The sequence below is a fragment of the Rattus norvegicus genome, chromosome 5, assembly GCF_036323735.1.
Source record: "Rattus norvegicus strain BN/NHsdMcwi chromosome 5, GRCr8, whole genome shotgun sequence".
NCBI lineage: Eukaryota > Metazoa > Chordata > Mammalia > Rodentia > Muridae > Rattus > Rattus norvegicus.
This window is the reverse complement of record NC_086023.1, coordinates 29,049,551-29,070,124: the sequence shown is the minus strand read 5'-3', so window position 1 is coordinate 29,070,124 and position 20,574 is coordinate 29,049,551. Positions and strand designations below refer to the sequence as shown.

The window sequence follows — 20,574 nt, the reverse complement described above, 5'->3', positions numbered from 1 at the left end:
TTTTAAAGTTCTGGCTCTTCAAATACAAGTTTATTTCTACCTTAATTTGAAAAACAACAGATCAAAAGTTCAAGACTACTCTGGGACACCGTCTCAAGAAAATTAACTTTGGGGCTGAAGAAATAGCTCAGTGGTTAAGAACACTGGTTAATCTTCCAGAGGACCTGGGTTTGATTCCAGGTTCACAACTGTCTGTAATTCTACTCCCAGGGGATCTGTCACCCTCTTCTGGCCTCCCATGGGCACTGCTTGCAAATGTTACACAGACAGACATGGAAGCAAAGTATCCATACAGCCTTTCCCCTCAAAAGAATAGATTGGTTAAAGGAGAGAGGACTAGTTGGAAATCATATCTAAATGTCTCACTTTAGATTGAGTGTGTGTGTGTGTGTAATGTAAATATGTATGTGTGAACTAAGGCTTTTTTTTTTTTTTAAAAGAAGACAGGGCTTTGCTATGTTGCCCAAGCTAGCCTTGTACTTGCAACAATGCTTCTGCCCCAGCAGTTACTGAATATTGAGATTTCAATGTTCAGCAACATGCCTTTAAAAGAAACATTCATGGCGCATATCAAATAACTTTGTGCACAGCAATGCTAAACAGCAGTGACCATGAAGATAAAAGAATCTGATACATGCTAAGTTAAAGGACATTTTATTTACTGACAGATTAAAAAACTGTAACTCTGGGCAGTGCAAAATGTACTACCAAACCCATTACAAAGAACTGGGGTTATTACACAATGTTTAAGCAATGCTACATGTTTTTTGGCAAAGTGCTGTGCTGTTCATTCTGTATAAAACTGACCATCTCTGACCCAATCAGTATAAAAAATTTATAAAAAAAAGAAAAACAGATAGTGGCTCAAGAAAACAAGCTGCCATTTATGCATAGATTGATGTACAGTATATATTCTAACCAAAATGTCCCTTTTAAGTTTCAAGTTGATGAGAGAAAATATTGTGCCCATAAACACATTAAGAAGGCACATAGTACAACCTACAATACTTTTCAGAATCCATAACTCATATCCTGCCTTCACAAGGCAAATGTGTTCACAATTTTACTAGAGAAACAAATAAAGCCACTTCTTAAAAATAACACACACAATTATTGATTAAAGTTCAAAACTTCTGGAGGAAAACAAACCACACACACACCTGAGACCCCCAAATGCACACCTCTACCCTCACCAAGCACTGTTTGGTTTTTATAAGTCCATCTAGAAAACAATACTAAAACGTCAGGCTAGTATAAAGCCAAAATGGGCGTTTAACAATTAGAAACATTTTTTAATATAAGGAAATTTATCAATGATACACAGAAATCATCCATTTAAGCTGCCTTCTTCTGAATAGTAACTTTTCTTCCACATAAAGGATACTGTTGCCAGTTTTTTAAAAAAGAAAAAAACAACTTCCTGTTGCTTCTGCACCTATTACTGCCTTCTGCATCTATTCTTGGTATCTGTCTGCACCTAAGCCACTTGAATTGCTGTCACATTTCAAAAGAAACTGGCCTATGACAAAGTAGACAACACTGTCATACATGTAAGTTTGTTAAGTAGACAGGTGTTCATACAATTTTAACAGAATAAGAAGGTAGGTTGCCATTTATAATACATCAGAGGCTGATGGCATGAACCTACCTACTTTAAAGAATTTAAAGGTAATAGTATCTATAGGCCTTAAAAAAATAAAGGATAATTTCAAGGCAACCATAGCTTACACTAGTATCTCCTAGAACAAGGAGCAGTCTTTTAACTGTCTCTAAAACAGAAAGAAAAAGGTAAAAACTTTCCATTAGTCTATTTAAATTCATTTAAATGTCTATCTTCTAGTTGTAGTCCTTCATACTTATTTTTGTTAACAACTCAAAGAAAATGAGAATAAAGAAGATACCCTCCCTTGCTTTTCCTTCTTTTAAGAGTATACAGAGACTGAATGCCTCTGTGAGGACGGAGCAAATAGCAAAGCAATTCAGACTTTTAACAAAAGCAAAGACTGTAAACCTGTGCAGATTTGAGAAGCAAAAACAATAGCCAGGCATATGAGCCCTCGCAACTTTTAAGTAAGCACTCTTTGCTAAAACCAAAGAACTAATAAAAAAGAACAGTCTGCTGGAAATTGGAAAAATATACAGAAAGCTAATGTTCTGTTTTGTTTTGAACTTCCTGCAGTGGGAAGTAAAATCCAATCTTTGTGCATTTCTGCAAAAAATTCCCCACCTATCCAACCATACAAATACAGATTATCACAAAGATAAATATGGCGAGCTAAGTACCTATATACAGTGCGGAATATAACCCAGGAAATCGTAATTAACAGAATACACATTCTATAATGTTTAACATAAAACACAAACTTTGGGGAATGTGGTAAAAGCTAAAAAGACCCCAGATAGCTGATGCACACCATGTATTCCAGACTTTGAAAGCTATCAGTTTAGAAATGGTCAGTGCTACTAAATACTGGAGTCTTGCTTCTTTTTGTTTTTGTCTTACAGTGCTGGGGATGGAACTCAGGACCTTGCACATGCTAGGCAAATCCTCTACCACTAAGCTACATCCTCAACTCTTGGGATCTTTTTACTGCTTGTACTTTCAGCGCATTGAAGAACACTGTAAACCACTAGCAGGTATAACAGCAAAATGATGGTGATGGGGATAATGAGTAATCAACTCAAAATGTAATTTTGGCCATGTTTCCAAAAAATGCTTAACAGGTTAATATCGTGGTGTTATTAGACTTGTAGCTAACACACAGTAATTGCCTAACAAAACACCTAATGACTAAGAACTTCAAATGAGATACGTAACCTTTTTCTTCAGTTCTTATAAGTGCCAAGTTTAGACATAAACTTTAGATTCTCAGACAAAAACCAGTGTGTTACCTACTTATGATATGTGGTGTGGTAATCTTACCCCCAAAGGGGAAAAAAAATCCCAATAATTGATTTGTTTGCTGGTTTTCAGGAAAAAACCCCAAGCATACACAAAGCAAATGAAAAGTCAGTAACTAACAGAGATGTAAGTGTACTTAAGGGATGAATAAATGTGGTGGGAAAAAAAAACCCACTGTATTTTAATACACAAACCAATTCATACTGGCCAAACAGATTCTGATTTGTGAGACACGGCTTGCATGTGATGTAAGGAAGTAGGGGGAAAGCTACATGTTTTCAGAGCATGTCCAGAAGACACTTAGCTGGTCCACTTCAAGTTACCAACATATGACCCTATAACAGCTGTAGTATAAAATGTGCACACCTCCATGAGAACAGATAGAAACAACTTCTCAGTTTAACAAACTTTACCGACTTGGCCCTTAATTAGAAAACCAATAAATAAAAGGGGGAGTCAGTATGGAAAAGGATTAAGGAAGAAGAAATCTAGATCCTTGTTCTAAAGAGACATCCGGGCACCTAATCACAGCCAGTGTTTGTTCAGAATACCCTTCAACATCTAACTGCAGCTCTAAACGCCAGCCTTGTCAGAGGGGAGCACTGTTCCTTCCTGAAAGTCTCTCAGGGCTCCCTGCATCAAGCTGCTTCAAGGATAATCCTTCACATAACAGTATCTTTTTTCCTTGAAATTATTTAATAAACAAATGTTTAGTTATGGTTGCAGAGGGGCTAGGGAAATGAGCAGTTTGAATATATAGGCAATGGTACTGTCCTCAGTAGAATGCGCTTCAAGCTGTATATGAGTTTAATTTTCCAGAAATTATAGCTGGCTCATCAAAATCCACCAAAACTGCTTTTAAAAAGAACTGACCAGATAGAGGTTAAGAAAATGGACTTTCCTCTACATGCCGTTAACTGGTATATATGAGTGGAGCCCTGCACTCTAGCCTCATTAGCACCAACCCTGAAGAATAATCATGGCAGGAAACTGTCAGGCTTCCCACAACTAGGTTCAGTAGAAAGACCCTGGAAGTTCACAGAGTTCAGTTCTGACAGCCCCACCTCCCATCAGTATATAATCCTCACAACTCTGTGAGGGAGGTAAGTATTATTACTCCCCTGCTGTGGAGGAAACAGAGGCCAAAGTGGTTAAAGATATTGTGAAGTTGAAAAATGAAAGCTTGTAGAAATGAACCCATCAGTCTTCACTTGGGTGCTATAAACAGATGCCACCAGAAATCCCTTGGGAGGACAGAGTCCATGTCTGAGGAGTTATCACTGTGTCCCTCCCTGTCTTGTGGCAGACATGAGCATCTAGTCACTGAGTGCTTGGGCACACACTTGTGCATTTTCAACTAAGCTGGCAGTTAAAACTCTAGACATCTCCAAATACTGACTGCTCTTCTCATTATCTACAAACAGATTCCAAACACTATCTCCTGGGTCTGATTTTCCCCTTTGCATATGAAACAAGTGCTTTACTCCACAACATCTGTAGTATTTGTACCATATCATGGAGTCACATCAGAATTACTGAATAATGTTGTTCACCAAAGTTAATGTACCTGAATTCCACAATGAACTGCAATGACTTAATCTGGGGGGGGGGGGAGGAACCATACATACAGAAATATGTCAAGTTTTCTTTCAAAGGTAAGTTCAGCCATTAATTCCATTATATCCATGGCAAAAAAAAAAAAATCACCTGTTAATGCTCGTGTTAGTGTAAAAATGTACTCATTATATACAGAAAAGACTAACAAGTACTGGTCAATAAAGTATATGGCTGACCCTGAGAATAAATTTTTGCTTACACAAAAGATTAAATAATACAAAATAAAGGAAATTGAGAAGATGCCTATTCTTATACTTGGGGTGAGAAATGTCCTTAAGATGCTAACTCATATATATATATACCTTATTGTACTTAAAGACAACCCCAAACACTGTCACTGTATTGATATGTTTCCAAAAATATTCTGAAAAGGTTTTTTAAAAGTAATTGTCAGGAGCAAGGCATTTTGTGATACACAGCACAAAAATCTGGTTGTGATAGTGTCTAAACACACCGATACACTAAGCGATTGGTCTTCAGTTGGCTGGAAAGAGGCAGCACTTTGATTGTATGCACATACATCCAATACATATGCACAAAACCTAAGGAAGCCAACCAACATAACTCAGCCTTCTCAGTAATTGTACTGGCGTGGGCAGGGCTGGTGAACCACCCAGCCACTGTGCTTCATTTGTCGAGTGTGGTAATCCCTGGTAAGGTTCTGGCGACGGAGGCCATTTCTGTTCAGAGACTGTCTTTCACTGTGTCCTTTTATCCACTGGGAAGGGCGAAAACTCTTGGGTTGTTCCAAAAAGGTTGCCTGAGCAGCAAGCGCTGCAACACAGCAGTGAATGTGCGTCCCCAGTTCACTCTGGGCTTCCATTCTGAAACAGACCAAAGGGAGGCGAGTCGATAACAGCATCTTACGAAAAAGTTACTTAGTAATTTGATTTTTACAGTCATTTGTCTATGGGTGGGTAAGAACTTGTTGTCTCATGGCTGATGGGACAGATTTATATTTTGTGACTTTATTTGCTGAGAGTGGTCGAAGGGAGAATCAATCAACTGTTTATTATTGTCTTTGAGGTAGGGTCTTGTTATTGAGTCCAGACTACCCTCAAATTTACCATCCTCCTCCTTTGGCCTCCCAAGTTTTAGTGTGTCATAACTCCTAGATGAACGATTAATTTTTAATAGAAACATAGACTGTATTGTCCAGAGATGGCTAAATGGGCTGTATATTAAAAAGTGCGCTTCATACTCTGAATGAACTTAAGGTGGTTCTCAAGGAGAACTGATGTCTATTGAACACCTGCAATTCTCTTTAGTTTTCTGAGACAGAATCTCATGTAGATTAGGATGCCTTCAATTTCTTATGTAGCTAACATTGGCCTTGAGTTACTGATCCTCTTGCCTCAGCTTCCCATATGCTGGAATTACCAGTGTGAATCATCACACCCAGCTTTTGACTATTTTGAAGATATCTATTTCATTCTTATCATAAAATATTTTATTTGGTCAAAAGCATATGTACTAACGTAGCTTCACAGATGATTTCTGGCTACAAGTAAAATATCCTAGGTAACATGTGACTCTAATCTCATAGAAATGTACCTAAGGACATTCCACCATTTTCTAGGTAAGAGGTCAATGCCTATTACACACACAACAGCTTTTTTATTTATGCTGCCGGTTATGGTAGTGTACACCTTTAATCCTAGCACTCAGGAGGCAGAGGCAGCTGGATCTCTGAATTTGAAGTCATTGTGGTCTGTGGTCTACAGAGTTAGTTTCAGGACAATCAGGGCTACACAGAGAAAGAAACGGTCTCCCAAACCCAAACCAAAACCTAACCAAAAACCCTGTATCTTAAAATGGTTGTATATAGTAAGATTGTTGTGTTTTCTACCAATCAGGTTGAATTAGTATAAACTATATTAACAAATAACAAAGTTCATTGTCTGCAATGCTGTGTACTGATCTCAGACTTCTTGCACAGTTGACAAATACTTTACCAGTCAGTTAGCTCCATTCTCGGTACAACTGTGAGGATAAAGACAATTCCTGAGATAAGTTATTCTATCCAGGTAACTTCAAGCTGTCTATGTAGCCAGGAATGGCCTTGAACTTCTGATTCTCCCGCTTGTGCTCAGCCCTCGAGGGCTGGGTTTACAGTGTGCACCACCACATCCAGTTTATTCACTGGCAGCTGATCCTAAGTTTTCTTTTTTTTTTTTTTTCTTTCTTTCGGAGCTGGGGACCGAACCCAGGGCCTCCAAGCGCTCTACCACTGAGCTAAATCCCCAGCCCGAACCTAAGTTTTCTTGTACACTAGGCAAGCACTCTATAAACCGAGCTATATCAGTCTGAGTTTTAAGACTCTTACCAGCTATTTCATTCAGGAAGGGTAGTTACATGTTTTGTCTAAGATGATCAGAGGAAACTATATGTATGCATGCATGTACATGTACACACACAGTAGAAATAAAAGATCCCACTAAGAAATTAATAGTCGGTTCAGATGCAGCTCAATGGTAGAATGCTTGACCAGTATGTACAAGGCCCTGTGCTTGCCTGATCCCTAGTAGCAGGGAAAAACCAAAAGAAAAAAGGAAAGAAACAAGCAAATAGAACAAAAGCTAATATAAACTCAATGGTTTTTTTTTTTTTTTTTTTTTGAAGGTGGGCATTTGAATTCCTGGTCTCCCTGCTCAAACTGATAACACAGATCATATGGTCCCAAAGTAAACATACTTACTCTGTGCCCGTGAGTCTTATAAGCAGCTTTTTCTGGCCCTACAAATGTTAAATGGTGAACTATTAAATCACTAGTAAGATTTAAAATGCGATTTTAATTTTACTACTGGACATGGTCATTTTTCTTTAATAAGATTGATTTACTATGGGCAATTGAAGACATATTACTTAAAATTATGGTTGCTCATAAACTTTCACAAACAATATTAATAGAGGCTAAGATGCAATAAAACATACATTCCAAAGCCGTTGTAAGTGCTTACTTTCATACTCATGTTGGGTTACACGGATATCCCTGAGGACAGAGTAGAAGTAATCTGTGGAAGGACAGGGTTTATTGCTTGCTCAGGAACTAAGGATTGTTTACTCTATAAAGTCTTGCCATTTCAGTAACACTTGATTCTGCCTTGATTTAGAAACATGCACACACGTATATCCCTTTTGAGAGTGTCTCACAGTGTATTCCAAAAGCTGTTCTTACACTAGTGAGCCTCCTGCCTCACTCTCCTAAATGCTGGGATTATAATCACATATCACCATGTCTGGCTTTTGATAATTCATTTATGACATAGGAATGGAAACCTAAATTCTTGTGGCATCAAGTTACAAACACTTAGTCCTAGATAGATACAGTACACAGATGCTGGTTTAATAAAGCTCATGAAATACTCTAGGGCTAGGTTCTTATGGGGAAGATTAGAATATGATTTGAAACACTCTCCCACAGCACTGCATCCCAACCCTCTATTATAATTTCTTAATGGTATCTTTTAGTTCTACTCTATGCGTATGCATTAAGAAAATAGTATAAAAAGCATGCCCTAGTTGGGTTCAAAATGTGGGCGAATAGTTACTGGTATGAGCCCATATAGTGAAAACAACCTAGGATGTACCTGGGTGTTAATAGTAGTTATCTGTGGGTTGTGAAGGTGTCATTTCTGCATATTTAAATTTTCAGCAATGAATATCTGCTGTAACCTGTTACTTTGCAAAGCTGCCAATTATACACACACACATACTTTAGTACTGAAAAGTACCAAATGCCAGTAAATAAAATTTAAAATGATATTTTGTTAACCATGTTTTTTTTCTGTGTATAAATTTTTTTGAGATTTTATTCATTTGTGTGTATAAATGTTTTGCCTGCTTTTAAATCTGCACCACATGCCTGCAGTAGCCATAGAGGCCAGGAGATAGCATCATCCTCAGGAGCTAGAGGTATAGTCATGAGCTGCCATATGGATTCTGGGAATTGAACTCGAGTCAAATGAAAGAGCAGCAGCCACGCTCTTTTTTTTTTTTTTTTTTTTTTTTTGGAGCTGGGGACCGAACCCAGGGCCTTGCGCTTCCTAGGTAAGCGCTCTACCACTGAGCTAAATCCCCAGCCCCAGCAGCCACGCTCTTAACAACTGAGCCATCGGTCTAGGCCCTAATCATGTCAAATTGTTGCATGGACTCCACAGAGGTGAGTCTGAATCAGCAGGGAAGAACTGTTAACTGAAGAAATGCTTAAAGCAACTATAAAGCAATTAAATCAGCATAAACAAGTTATCTTTTAAATTTTAGTTGGGATGCTGAAAACACTTAACTCAGCAAAATTATGGCTTTCAATCAAGTGCCACTTGAAGACCCAGTTTATGCCTGGTATTTTGTGACTGCATAAAGGCATGATTTTTGTTTTGGTACAAGAAAGAAGAAATATATTTAGCCTTGCTAAAATGCATCTGTTATATTGGGACTTACGAGGGTAGTAATTCTAGAAAGGTTAGCACTGCCTGGGCTTTATTTATATTCCATACAGCTGGAGCGTAGTCCAGTGAAGCCACAGCCTAAACCATGCCAAACCCTTCAGATGACAGTGCATACTCCAAAGGATCCAGACTTACCTGAACCCTCTACCTACAAGAAGGCATAATCAGTGGCAGCACTCAACATGCTTTGATGTTACAGGGCATGTTCCATGGACACGCATGATGAACTAGTCAGACTGAAATGGAGAGAGGGGACTTCTTTTTTGTAAGTGAGAATCATCTCAGATGTATTCCTGAGAATGCTCTCTTAATTAAGGCCACTAAGTATCTGGAAGCTTGATTTGGAACACACTAGTCCTAACTGACTTCCCTTCCCTGAGCTTACACTTCCTTCAACTCTCTCCATTTTGGACTATCATGTAACAGAACATCACTTCTGAAATCTGAGGGCAGTCTTTGGAACAAATGCTTGGATTTTCAAGATTAAGCACCATTTAAGATGACTTAGCTAAGAATATGTAAAAGAAAATAAATGAGACATATTTTAGATGAATTTGATACCCTAAATAATCTGGTCTATAATATACCAGAATTACATTCTAATATACTTATCAGAAATACTAGTCTTTTTATTTCCCATCAGTAGCATGATTTTATAAACGAAATGGCTATTATACAACTGAGCCATGCTACAATTAATAACCTTATAAAACGCAATCTTGACCTGAATGTTGCATTTATAGCCCAAGTTACTTAAGTACATTTCTAGCACACTTAGTTTCATGTCTTCTAAAGCCTTAGCTGTGTTCTGTGTAGAAATGAAACTTTTGCTTAGCAGATCACTTAGGCAGAGTGAAGTGCTTGCAGCATACCTGGGACCACTTGAGTTATAGTCATCGTTCCCACAGCTAGCTTCACTGAGACCAGGACAGGAGTTGTGCACAGCATAGACAGACATGCTGGGATGTTCAATGAGAAGGTTTTCCATAGGACTTGTTTCCACTTTGATAGTGGTTAATCCCCCTGCTGTAAAACATGGGGGAGGAGTGATGAACCAGCTCTCCTCCATTGGACAGGACTCAAACTGAAGGAAGCAGGAATCGCTGGTGTCAGCCAAGCACTCCAAAGATGTAGGTAAACAGGAGAAGACAGAAGTGTGCTCTGCTGAGGACTCTTCACCAATGTCTTCATCTTCCTCCTCTTCTTCTGCTGAGAAACCAGTGCAGGTATCTAGATTGTGACCCACAATGCATATGTGGAGTCACCCATCAAGGTCGCAACACAGAAAAAAGGACAATACTATATTAACAGGTGCTCACACAGGCATTTACATTTGCTTGTAACAGTTGCAATTTCCAATCTCTCCATTACACAGACATTGAAGAATGGCTTTGGACTTTCTAGTCTAGCAAATAAGCATATTATAAGCCCTGTGGGTTCCTGTTGCTCATATGAGGGTTTCCTACCAAAGTGCTGACTAAGAGTTCACATTTTCTGTCTATGTGTGTACACATTCATGTTTGAGGGTACTAAGAAGTAGGTATATGTGTGCAGAAGCACTTAACTGACAGCCTTCCTCCAGCCCCAGGAGTTCCCACTTCTGAGCCAGGTGTGCTGTGGTATGCCTATAATCAGTCTTGGGAAGTGAAGGCAGGAGAATCAACAGTATTTAAGATTATTGTCAGATACATAGTTTGCTGGATGCCACTTCTTGTGACAATTAATTGTTGCATATGCCTTACCTATGAAGTCAACAAGAATCCACTCATCATCTTCTTTCTCACTAAATTCTGGCTCGTGGCTGGAAGAAGTAGTGACTTCACCTACAAACATTTTATTCAGTCTCTGAAACATTGTTAAGGCAAGATGAGACTTTGGCTGGGTATCTTTATAGCTGAGATTTCAAAACCCTGTCTCCAGCTGGCCCAAGGTTACAGGCGGGAAATTAAAGTGCACAGTGTTTTTTCAGCTTAGGTGAGGAGCAGGAAGAGTCATCATCCCTAAAATAAAACAGAAGAAGAAAGCTATTATTTGTTGTGAGATTGTTTTTTATTTTTGGAGATAAGGTTGGCCCTTACTTCAGTCTTTTGCTTCCACCATCATGCCAAGCCGTCGTTTCGCTCCCTACTGTCCTGCTGTTTTGTACTCATTATGTATGCCTTTCAGTGTGCCTTATATTCAAAACTTGTGAGAACAGCATAGTTCAGCTTTTAAAACAACTCTTATTACTGGCATGGGGAAATTTTATACTATGGAAACTTAATCTTGCAAGAACAGAGCTAACAACACTGTACTCTGTGGAGTGGTTCAGGAGTCAGTGTGCATATGGTACTGAAATCTTGGTTCCCCCCTTTCTCACTTTAAATCTAAGTAGATGGAGCTGGAGAGACAATATGGTTAAGACCATGTGTTGTTCTTGCAGATGACCAGTTCATTTCCCAGCACCTACATAGTGGCTCGCAACCATCTGTTAACTCTAATTCCAGGAGTTCTGACACCCTCTCTGACCCCAGAGGGCACCTGGCACACACATAGTACATATATATGTATGCAGGTAAAACACTTATACACATAAAATAAATCTGGGGTGGGGGGCTTAGGAAGATAAGCCAGTGAGATAGCTCAGTGGGTAAAGGCACTTGCTTCTAAGCCTAATGATTGAAGTTTTATCCCTGGGACCAACACAGTAGAAGGAGAGAACCAACTTATACTTAAACTCCAACCCCCACACATGTGCTACATAACTTCAATTGATAATGGCTCCTACCTTAGGTGGTTGTGGTGAGTTCTAAATGACAAAACCCAGTTTATTTCATCTAAGCACAAAGTAGAGTTATAATTCCAGTTTCTACCTGGCTACCTGATAGCATAGTCAACTCAACACACATCAAGAATAATTTTTATTTTCTCAAGAATATCTTTGCTTTCCTGACTCAAAGTTCCCTGGACAGATCAACTGTTACTCTACAGATATTTAGTGAGTACCTACTATGTATAAGGCATAGTACTGGACACAGGGGGCACAGCAGTGAAAAAGAATCACATAGAAAGTGGAACTATGGGTTCGGTCCCCAGCTCCGAAAAAAAAGAACCAAAAAAAAAAAAAAAAAGTGGAACTAATGCAATTATGGATGTAGCAGAAGGAATACTAGCTGGTCCTCAGACAGCAGTAGTGTAGTCATATACAAAAAATAAATAAAAAAAGACAAAGTCAAGAACCCCAGGTTTGGAGATATCTATCTTTCACCTTAGATTGTGACTAGAAACTCAGAATTTTTTGGCCAGCTTGGGGTACATAGTGAAATGTTATTTTAAAAACAACAACAACAAAAATCCTAAAAAAAAAAAAAAAAAAAAAAAAAAACCTGGCAGTGATGGCCATGCCTTTAATCCCGGCACTCAGGAGGCAGAGGCAGGTGGATCTCTCAGGAGTTCAAGGCCAGCCTCATCTACAGAATGAGTTCCAGGACAGCTAAGGCTACACAGAAATGCTGTCTCAGAATAAGAGTGGGGAGGGGTGGTCAGGAAGAACCAGGTTTCCAGAAAAGTCGAGTTTTAGTGGGACCATTAAAGGCAGGAATACCACACAAAGTACAGGATGGATGCTACTGCTATGCTGAGTTTGGGGAATGCATCATGTTAGAGATGTTAGGCAGTAGAATACAAGTTTGGGGGTGTGGGTTTATCCAGGAGTACAAATTTAGGAGATGTCAGCACAACAAGAATGACAAATAGGCTGTTTTGCTTTGGACAGTGTCTCACTCTAGCGCTAGTCCAGGTTGGTTTGAAACAGTGATCTTTCTGCATCAGCTAAGATTACATACATTAGATACAATGTCCAGCTCACTTTCAAAATCATCTTTAAAGAACAGTTGAGCTATGCAGCTAAAACATCTGGATCCACCCTCTTTTATAGACTAAACTACCACAACTATTTGCATATAAGGGTAAAACATCTCAAAACATGACATCAAGACACTTTGTGGTTGTAATACATCACCCTCGGCCATTAATTATTAAAAGTGGGTAAACAGGAAATATCACTTGCGTAACCAGTTTTTTGAATCTGTCTGGGAAACAACATGATCAGATTGTGAGGACTGCAGACTAAAGAAATCAAGAGAAATTATAGAAAAAAAATTGACTGTGCAGTCTGCCTAACCCAAAGGATGAGTCATTATGAGGTTGGGTATACATGAAGGGTTTTGAGCATGTAAGAAATGGGGAGTAAAAATACTTTCAAGGGCTGGAGAGATGGCTCAGCAGTTAAGAGCACTGACTGCTCTTCCAGAGGTCCTGAGTTCAATTCCCAGCAGCTACATGGTGGCTTACAACCATCTGTAATGAGATCTGATGTCCTCTTCTGGTGTGTCTGAAGACAGCTACAGTTACTTATATGCATAAAATAAATAAACCTTTAAAAAATACTTTCAAATTTTCCCAGTTTATCTTTGTTATGAGAGCAAATATCAGTCCAAGTACAACTGTGCTGAATGGGCTGAGAAAGCCTGATTATTAAGGCTATATGCTCTAATTTACTAGAGCTCCTGTGGAATGGAGAAAACCTCACAGGAGAATTCTTCAGTGATCCTGACTGAGAGCCTTGGGACAAGCTGGCACTTGGACTCAGGCACAATCGTGACTACAAGCCACAAAATATGGTTAGATCAAGGATACTGGGGCAACTGCAAACTACCCCCCCTTTAGCTACAGCCAAATCCAGGGCTATGCTTGTAATATCTGGACTCCACAGACATGCTGCTCCTAACAATAGCTGTGAGATACAGCACAAGTCATACTCTTGATTTCTTAAAGTTGGGAGGCCATTTCCAGATGTCACATTTCTCTGCAAGAATTGAGCATGGGGAAGGAAAGAATTCATCTTCAGCTCATAGAGTGACTGCTGGTATTTCCATGACACATCTGGGAGCCTTGAGAAGTGCTCAGAATGGAATCCTGAAAGAGATGAGTGCTAGCCTAGAAACCAGCAGGGCAACTCTGGCACTATCATAGGTAGCTGGAGTTATGTGAATTAATCCTTGTGAGCCTTAGGCTCACTGTAAAAAAAAAACAAAAACAAATAAAAAAACAGGAGAAATGGGCAGAATTGCTTCAACAAGGGCCCACAATATCCAATCCTGATATGAGGATAGCCTAATTATATGAAGTTCTCTGGCACTACCTTCTGTAGGTGTTGCCAGGGACAACCAGGTGCTACAGAGTCACATCCAATAGCAAGGCTGCCACCAGATGCATCAGATAAAACCATCTTGTGTATTTTAGTACTGTGACATGACCAAGACACTGAATTTTCTTTGTGGAGGGGGAAGGGGAAGGATTGTAGTTTGAGACAGGGTTTCTCTGTATAACAGCTGTCCTGGAACTCACTTTGTAGACCAGGCTGGCCTTAAACTCACTGAGATCCATCTGTTTCTGCCTCCTGAGTGTCAAGATTAAAGGCATACACTACCATGCCCTGCTGGAATCTTAACTTTTAAAATTGTTCTGTTGGTTTAAAAACTTAAATATTTTTTCTTTCAAGACAGGGTTTCTCTGTGTAACTCATTCTGTAGACCAGGCTTGTTTCAAACTCAAATCTTCCAGCCCCTACCTCCCAAATGCTGGGATTAAGGACATGCACCATCACTGCCTGGCTAAAAATTTGTATCTATTTGTGTATGTGTGTGTGTGTGTGTGTGTGCGTCTGTCTGTCTGTCTGCATTTGTGCGTGCACCTGTGCAAACTTAACTGTCTTGCCAGTCCCTCAATTTAGTTTTTTTTTTTTTTAATAAAAAGTAGATCTTCTTATGTGGCTACCCCAGAACTTTTGCTGTAGACCAGGCTGGCCTCAAACTCAGGAAAGCCACCTACCCCTTCCTCTCACTCCTGAGGTTAAAGGTGTAAACACAATACCCATCCCTTAATTTTCAATTCTAGCCACTCTAATAAACTGGCATTTGAGTCATACTTCAGAAAACTTTTAACTGCATCTGAACAGTTATCACATGTGAGCCTCCTTTGTCAGCTGTAACTTTATCAACCAAGTACAAAGCCAGGCAGGGAGTGTTTTACCTTTGCCCAGTCAATTGCTCCCTTGTATACTCATCAGCTATTCTTAAAGCAAAAACCTCACGGACCATGAAGAGGCAAGAGAAAAACTTACAGGAGGGAAAACCCTGAGATTCTTTTTTTTTCTTTCGGAGCTGGGGACCGAACTCAGGGCCTTGCGCTTGCTAGGCAAGCGCTCTACCACTGAGCTAAATCCCCAACCCCTGAGATTCTTTTTTTTAAATGTAAAGCATAAATAAAAAGCCACTGTGGACTGTGGGGGGGGGGGACCCTAAATATGCTTTAAGTATTTCCAGTGAGAACTTTGCATCTGATTATGCCACTCATATAAGGTATATACTGGAATGTATTGGAAAGTATTCGGTACTGAAAACATTAAATATCTCAATAATTTTACATCACTCATATATCAGTGTAATGATGTTTTTGACAGTTAACACAGGTACTAAAAATTTAAGGATCCACATAGAACATTGCTGTTGTGTTTTTAAAAAAAAATTCCTAGGAGCTGAAGAGATAGGTAAGCTGTTAAGAGTGTTTGCTTCCCTACAAAAGTTTTGCTGCCCATCACCCACAGGTGGCTCACAACTGCCTGTAACTCTAGCTCCAAAGGACACCACGCCCTCTTCTGGCCTCTGCAAGTACCGACCTGCGTGCTCCCTCATCTGTCTGGTCTTCCTGTACATGTGTGTGGGGGGTAACAATTAAATACCTTTAAAAACTCTTCCTAAACTTTTAACACCCTGTCCTTCCATATGAAAAGTCCCTTCATAACAGTTACTATTCCTTTTGACACCCACCTAGAGATGGTAGCTCCAAGAGGGGAGCAGGCTTGTATGGTCACTGACTGATACAACTCTAGGGCAGTAGGAAAACAGTGAAAGCTCAGAGAAAATATGAATCCCAAGAGGACAGACTGACAAAAATAGCTTTGGAATTTAGCAATGAGGCAAGAGGAGCAGGAGGAAGCAGCCTGTTGTTCTTAGGTCCTTGGAAGCCTCTAGGTAGGAAATAGAAACAAATTATCTGGGCCCAAGTATTGATCAAGTCAGATTACCCATTACTTCTTACTTGCTTTAAAATATCTCAATCCTCCATTACAAAAAATAAATGGTATCTTTTTTTTAATCTCTAAGATGAACAAAACCACAGCATAGAAGTTGAGAACATGAGGGTGGATTAATTCTCTTCCACCACTTTATTCAATCATTGTTAGCATCTGGCCTATTTTCCTTTGGTTTTTTTTTTTTTTTTTTTTTTTTTTTTTTTTTTTTTTCATGTACGTGGGTACATTGTCGCTGACTTCAGACACCAGAAGAGGGCAGCAGATCCCATTACAGATGGCTGTGAGCCACCATGTGGTTGCTGGGATTTGAACTCAGGACCTCTGGAAGAGCAGCCAGTGCTCTTAACCGCTGAGCCATCTCTCCAGCCCCCCCCCCTTTTTTGTTGTTGTGTGTGTGTGGTTTTTTTTTTTTTCCTTATAGGCATGGTTTTTAAAAAGTCATACTTAAAATTTAACATTTTATCTTGTTTATCACATGAATTAAAAAATGTTTTGTGGACAGAGAAAGTAGCTGAGTTTACTTATGGGTAAAGCATTCTCCTTTAGAATTTACAGTGGAGCAGGTAATTTGTAAGATCTTTTTGGTATGCCTTTCTCAGTTTTTTGTTTTGTTTTTGTTTTGAGACAGTTTCTCTGTGTAGCTCTAGCTGTCCTGGAACTTACTCTGAAGACCAGACTACCCACAAACTACTGAGAGATCTGCCTGCCTTTTTAGTGCTGGGATTAAAAGCATGGGCCACCACTAACCAGCCAGCACTTTTCTCAGTTTGAGATTCATACCCAGGGAAAGATGGTGTGGACTTAACTTGGAAATTTGGTCCTTCTACCACATGTGGGAGTTATATTTTTTTTCTTTAAAGGGCAGGTGTGTGTGTGTGTGTGTGTGTGTGTGTGTGTGTGTGTGTGTGAGAGAGAGAGAGAGAGAGAGAGAGAGAGAGAGAGAGAGAGAGAGAGAGAATGAATATGCTTATGGTTTGTGATAGCCAGTTGATATATTTACTTCTCTGTCCTGTGATGAAGAAACTGAGCCTCAGAATGAAATGAAAATAACTTGCCAAAAAGCAAAGAGAGCTGGTATCTTGGGGCAGCAGTAGGGCAGGAATCCTTCCAGTCTGGTGTCCTGCTTTTCCCTGCACATGACCTCAGGCTCCTTCCAGCCTGATTCTAAAAACTTCAGAGACTAGCACTTCTCAGTGGTTTTGGCTGCCAGCAGGAGGCTCCAAAAACATTTTTAAAATTAAAAACAACAACAAAAGCACCCACAACTTTGATGAATGCAGTTTTGAAATACTAGCTGGCTAAACATATCACTGAAAAGCAACCTTTAAACCATTACTTGTGGGCCAGAAAGAACTCATCATGTCACTGTGTCTGGTGGCAAGGCCGAGTGTGATCCCTGGAACCTACATAATGGAAGAAGAGAACCTACAGTTCAGAAAAACACAGTTGCTAATACAAAGGTTTGTTCTTTTAGTCAGAAACAAGGGCTGGCCTTGAACTCCTGAGTCTCCCACTGCCACCTTTCCAGTACTGCAATTACAGGCTTGAGCCACCAAGCCTTGGCTTTGATTCAAGTAATTTAAAAATCAATTTTCAACTACAAAAATACCAAGCCAAGAAAGTTATCGTTGCTCCTTACACCTCTGTCTATTAAGCTAATTTACAAGGAGATTATTCCCCTATGGACTTACCACATCCTGTTCTGAAGACAGTGAAGAGAGAGCAGTTATTTAGGTTGGTAATTCCCTGTTTTGTTAACCCTAACTTTTGAAAGCAGTCATTCCCAAGAAAAATACACCAGGGAGCAGAAAAGAATAAAAGACAAGATGAAAAAAAAAAAAAAAACACCACAATTAGAGAAACTGGTTACAAAAATTAGTAGGTCATAGTTTCCCAGCAAGGACTTTGAAAATTATAGTGGCTGAGGCTGAGCAAGCTGCCTGGTGTTTTCACACCTGCCAATGAAAAGTATTACAATCACCACCAAGCATGTGATTTCAAGATCTTGGGGCATTTGTTAGGATGTCTGTCCAAAGACCCAAGAGTCACTCCTCTCTCTCAAAACTACTCAGCATTCTGAAAGGGCTCTTTCAGCCAGGAACGCCTTAGTCTTTAGGAGTTACAGGTGGAAAGGGATTCCCCCTTAATCTACTCTGAACTTTTACACGGAGTAAACATACCGTGAAAGTAGAAGCAAAATGAAGGAATTGCACGTGAAATCCCGCTGCAGATAGTAAACACTGCTTCCTTTTAATTAGCTGCGTGGCCCTAAAATTAATTTCGTTGTGCCTCCAAGTTTCCTCTGCTTAAATAAGCAAAGTTGGGGCCTCACAGGGCGGTCGCGACGGTCTGAGATAAGTACTTAGAACCCACAGCAGTGTCTAGCACACCCTAAGTGCCAGCGATCAAACTGGTGAGGACGGAAGCCACGGGAAGTGCTCTTCCCACAGGTGCAGGTTCGGTGATGCGCGAGGTCAGGAGGGGTCGGGGCGGGTCTCGGGGTAACGGAGCAGGTTTCCCGTCACCCGCAGGTTCTAGGTGTCGCCGTGCACGTCACGGTAGGGAGAGGGCCGGGTAGGAAAGTCAGAGAGCAGGCAACGAACCGCCGCCCTCCCGCCCGTGTCGCCCGCACTTACGTGAGCCGAGCGGCGCGGCGGGCGCTGAGGTAGCTGCGGCGGGCCGGGCTCCTGCGCTGCGGTCGCTGCCCTGGCGGCCGCCGGCCCGTCCGGGTCCTTTTGTTGTTGTGCAGCTCTGGGAACAGCTGATCGGCTTCCCGGCTCCGCCCCGAGCCGCGCCAGTCCCAGGCCGACCAATCCGCTGTGCGGGGGCCCCCGGGGCCGCCCTGCGAGAGGTTGTCACTAACGCACGTGACCTGGCACTGGGCCGGCGGCGCGCCCGGGGCAGAAACAAGCCCGGGCAACAAAGCGTGAGCCGGAGAACACTCGGGGCGAGCGGGAGGAGGGGAGAGTACAGGAGCCCCGGACTGGCCGAGGTGGGAGCCCGCAGGACCAAGAGAAGAGCCCGACCCCGGGAACCGCTTCGGCTGAATGAGGAGCCCAGAGTGTGGGTACAAGGCACTCAACGCCCTGTTGCCAAGGCGGTGGTTAAGGATACCAGTTGCTCCTCTGGCCAGTAGTGTAGAGATAATAAGCCAATAGTCATGATGCTGGAGGCAACCCACTGCTGGACATTCCTTGAAAAGAAGTCTGGGCCCCAAATACATGGGATGCCTGTGTCCCACTCATTCCCCACCCCTTAGTAAGACAGTAAGCCAGGGCCTAATCTAGCTTTAGGAACTTAAACTGAAAGCTCACAGGTCTTGCCTCCAAGAGTCTGCCCTGTGAAAACAAAATTCAGGCAGAGGAGGCCACCACTCTAAGCTGAAAGGGCCTTAACTTATGGAAAGTGAAGAATTGGCTCTGTTTCTTCCCAGGGGAATCCGTCTAAGATGTTATAGGAGCCAAAGAGCTTATGATCTTTTTTAACAAAATGTAAACATTCTCATGAGACCTACCTACTCACCAGCTATTTATAGTGAGGAGAAAATGAGACACTGCACTTATAAAGGGTTTCTAAGCCAAAGCTCTACTGTAAATACATATGGGGATTAACTAGGAGTGACGAGTCATGTTAGTGCCTGGCAGTAATCTGGGTTCCCTGGGACTGAGATGTAATCTTCTGGCCTTGGTGAGATGTATAGCTCAAGTAGTCTCAAGACAGACTCCGAGGTCTTGGATAGACCATCAATTCTCAGCCTGTGTGTCACCTAAGACCATCAGAAAACACAGATATTTACAATTCACAGTAGCAAATTATAGTTATGAAGCAGTAAAAAAGACATTTTTTCATATTTGGGGGTCACCACAACGTGAAAAACTGTTATTAAAGGGTTACAGCATTAGGAAGGTTGAGAACAACTAGGCTACACAGATGGGGAGACAAAAAAACAGGTTATAGATTAGAAGGCAAATGTCTGGCTTCTTCCTCATCCTATTGACATGAGACAAAGACCTTGTGTGCTTTTTCTCCTGTCAGCAGGGCTTCCTTCCCTTCCTGGTGATTGGCCCAGGTTCAAAGCTGGACCTGGGCATGTTCACCTGAAGCTGTGGGCCCATCAGCCCCCATTGTTTAATTTACCAACCCCAAATTAGGAGAAGGGGACCCATCCCAGGCCAGGAAAAACACTTAAAACACCCAGCCTTCTGGGCTGGAAAGATGGCTCAGTGGTTAAGAGCATCTATTGTTCTTCCTAGAGGTCCTGACTTCAATTCCCAGCAACCACATGGTGACTCTACAACCATCTGTAATGGGATCTGATGCCCTCTTCTGGTGTGTCTGAAGACAGCTACAGTGTACTTATTTATAATAAATAAATAAATCTTTAAAACAAAGAACAAAAACCCAGCCAAACAAAAACACCCAGCCTTCCAGGGGGAGAAATAGACTTTGATCTCCAAAACTCTTGGAAGGAG

At 40.9% G+C, this 20,574-nt stretch overlaps 1 protein-coding gene across 4 annotated transcripts; it reads right to left on the bottom strand.

Moving 5' to 3' along the window:
- Positions 1–638: 638 nt before the first annotated feature.
- Positions 639–18,858, bottom strand: Tp53inp1 (tumor protein p53 inducible nuclear protein 1). 4 transcript variants are annotated; one of them, NM_181084.4, is made up of 4 exons: positions 18,739–18,858; positions 10,710–10,967; positions 9,840–10,197; positions 639–5,343 (listed from the first exon to the last, which is right to left on the bottom strand). In NM_181084.4, the coding sequence occupies exons 2-4, from the start codon at positions 10,819–10,821 to the stop codon at positions 5,094–5,096; spliced, it is 720 nt and encodes a 239-aa protein (NP_851598.2). In that variant the 5' UTR covers positions 10,822–10,967; positions 18,739–18,858; the 3' UTR covers positions 639–5,093. The 4 variants fall into 4 exon arrangements, with proteins under 4 accessions (NP_851598.2, XP_008761751.1, XP_017448715.1 ...); XM_008763529.4 differs by lacking the exon at positions 18,739–18,858 and adding an exon at positions 7,218–7,255 and having other exon boundaries at positions 5,203–5,343; positions 10,710–10,844; XM_017593226.3 differs by lacking the exons at positions 639–5,343; positions 18,739–18,858 and adding an exon at positions 6,680–7,255 and having other exon boundaries at positions 10,710–10,844.
- Positions 18,859–20,574: the final 1,716 nt, after the last annotated feature.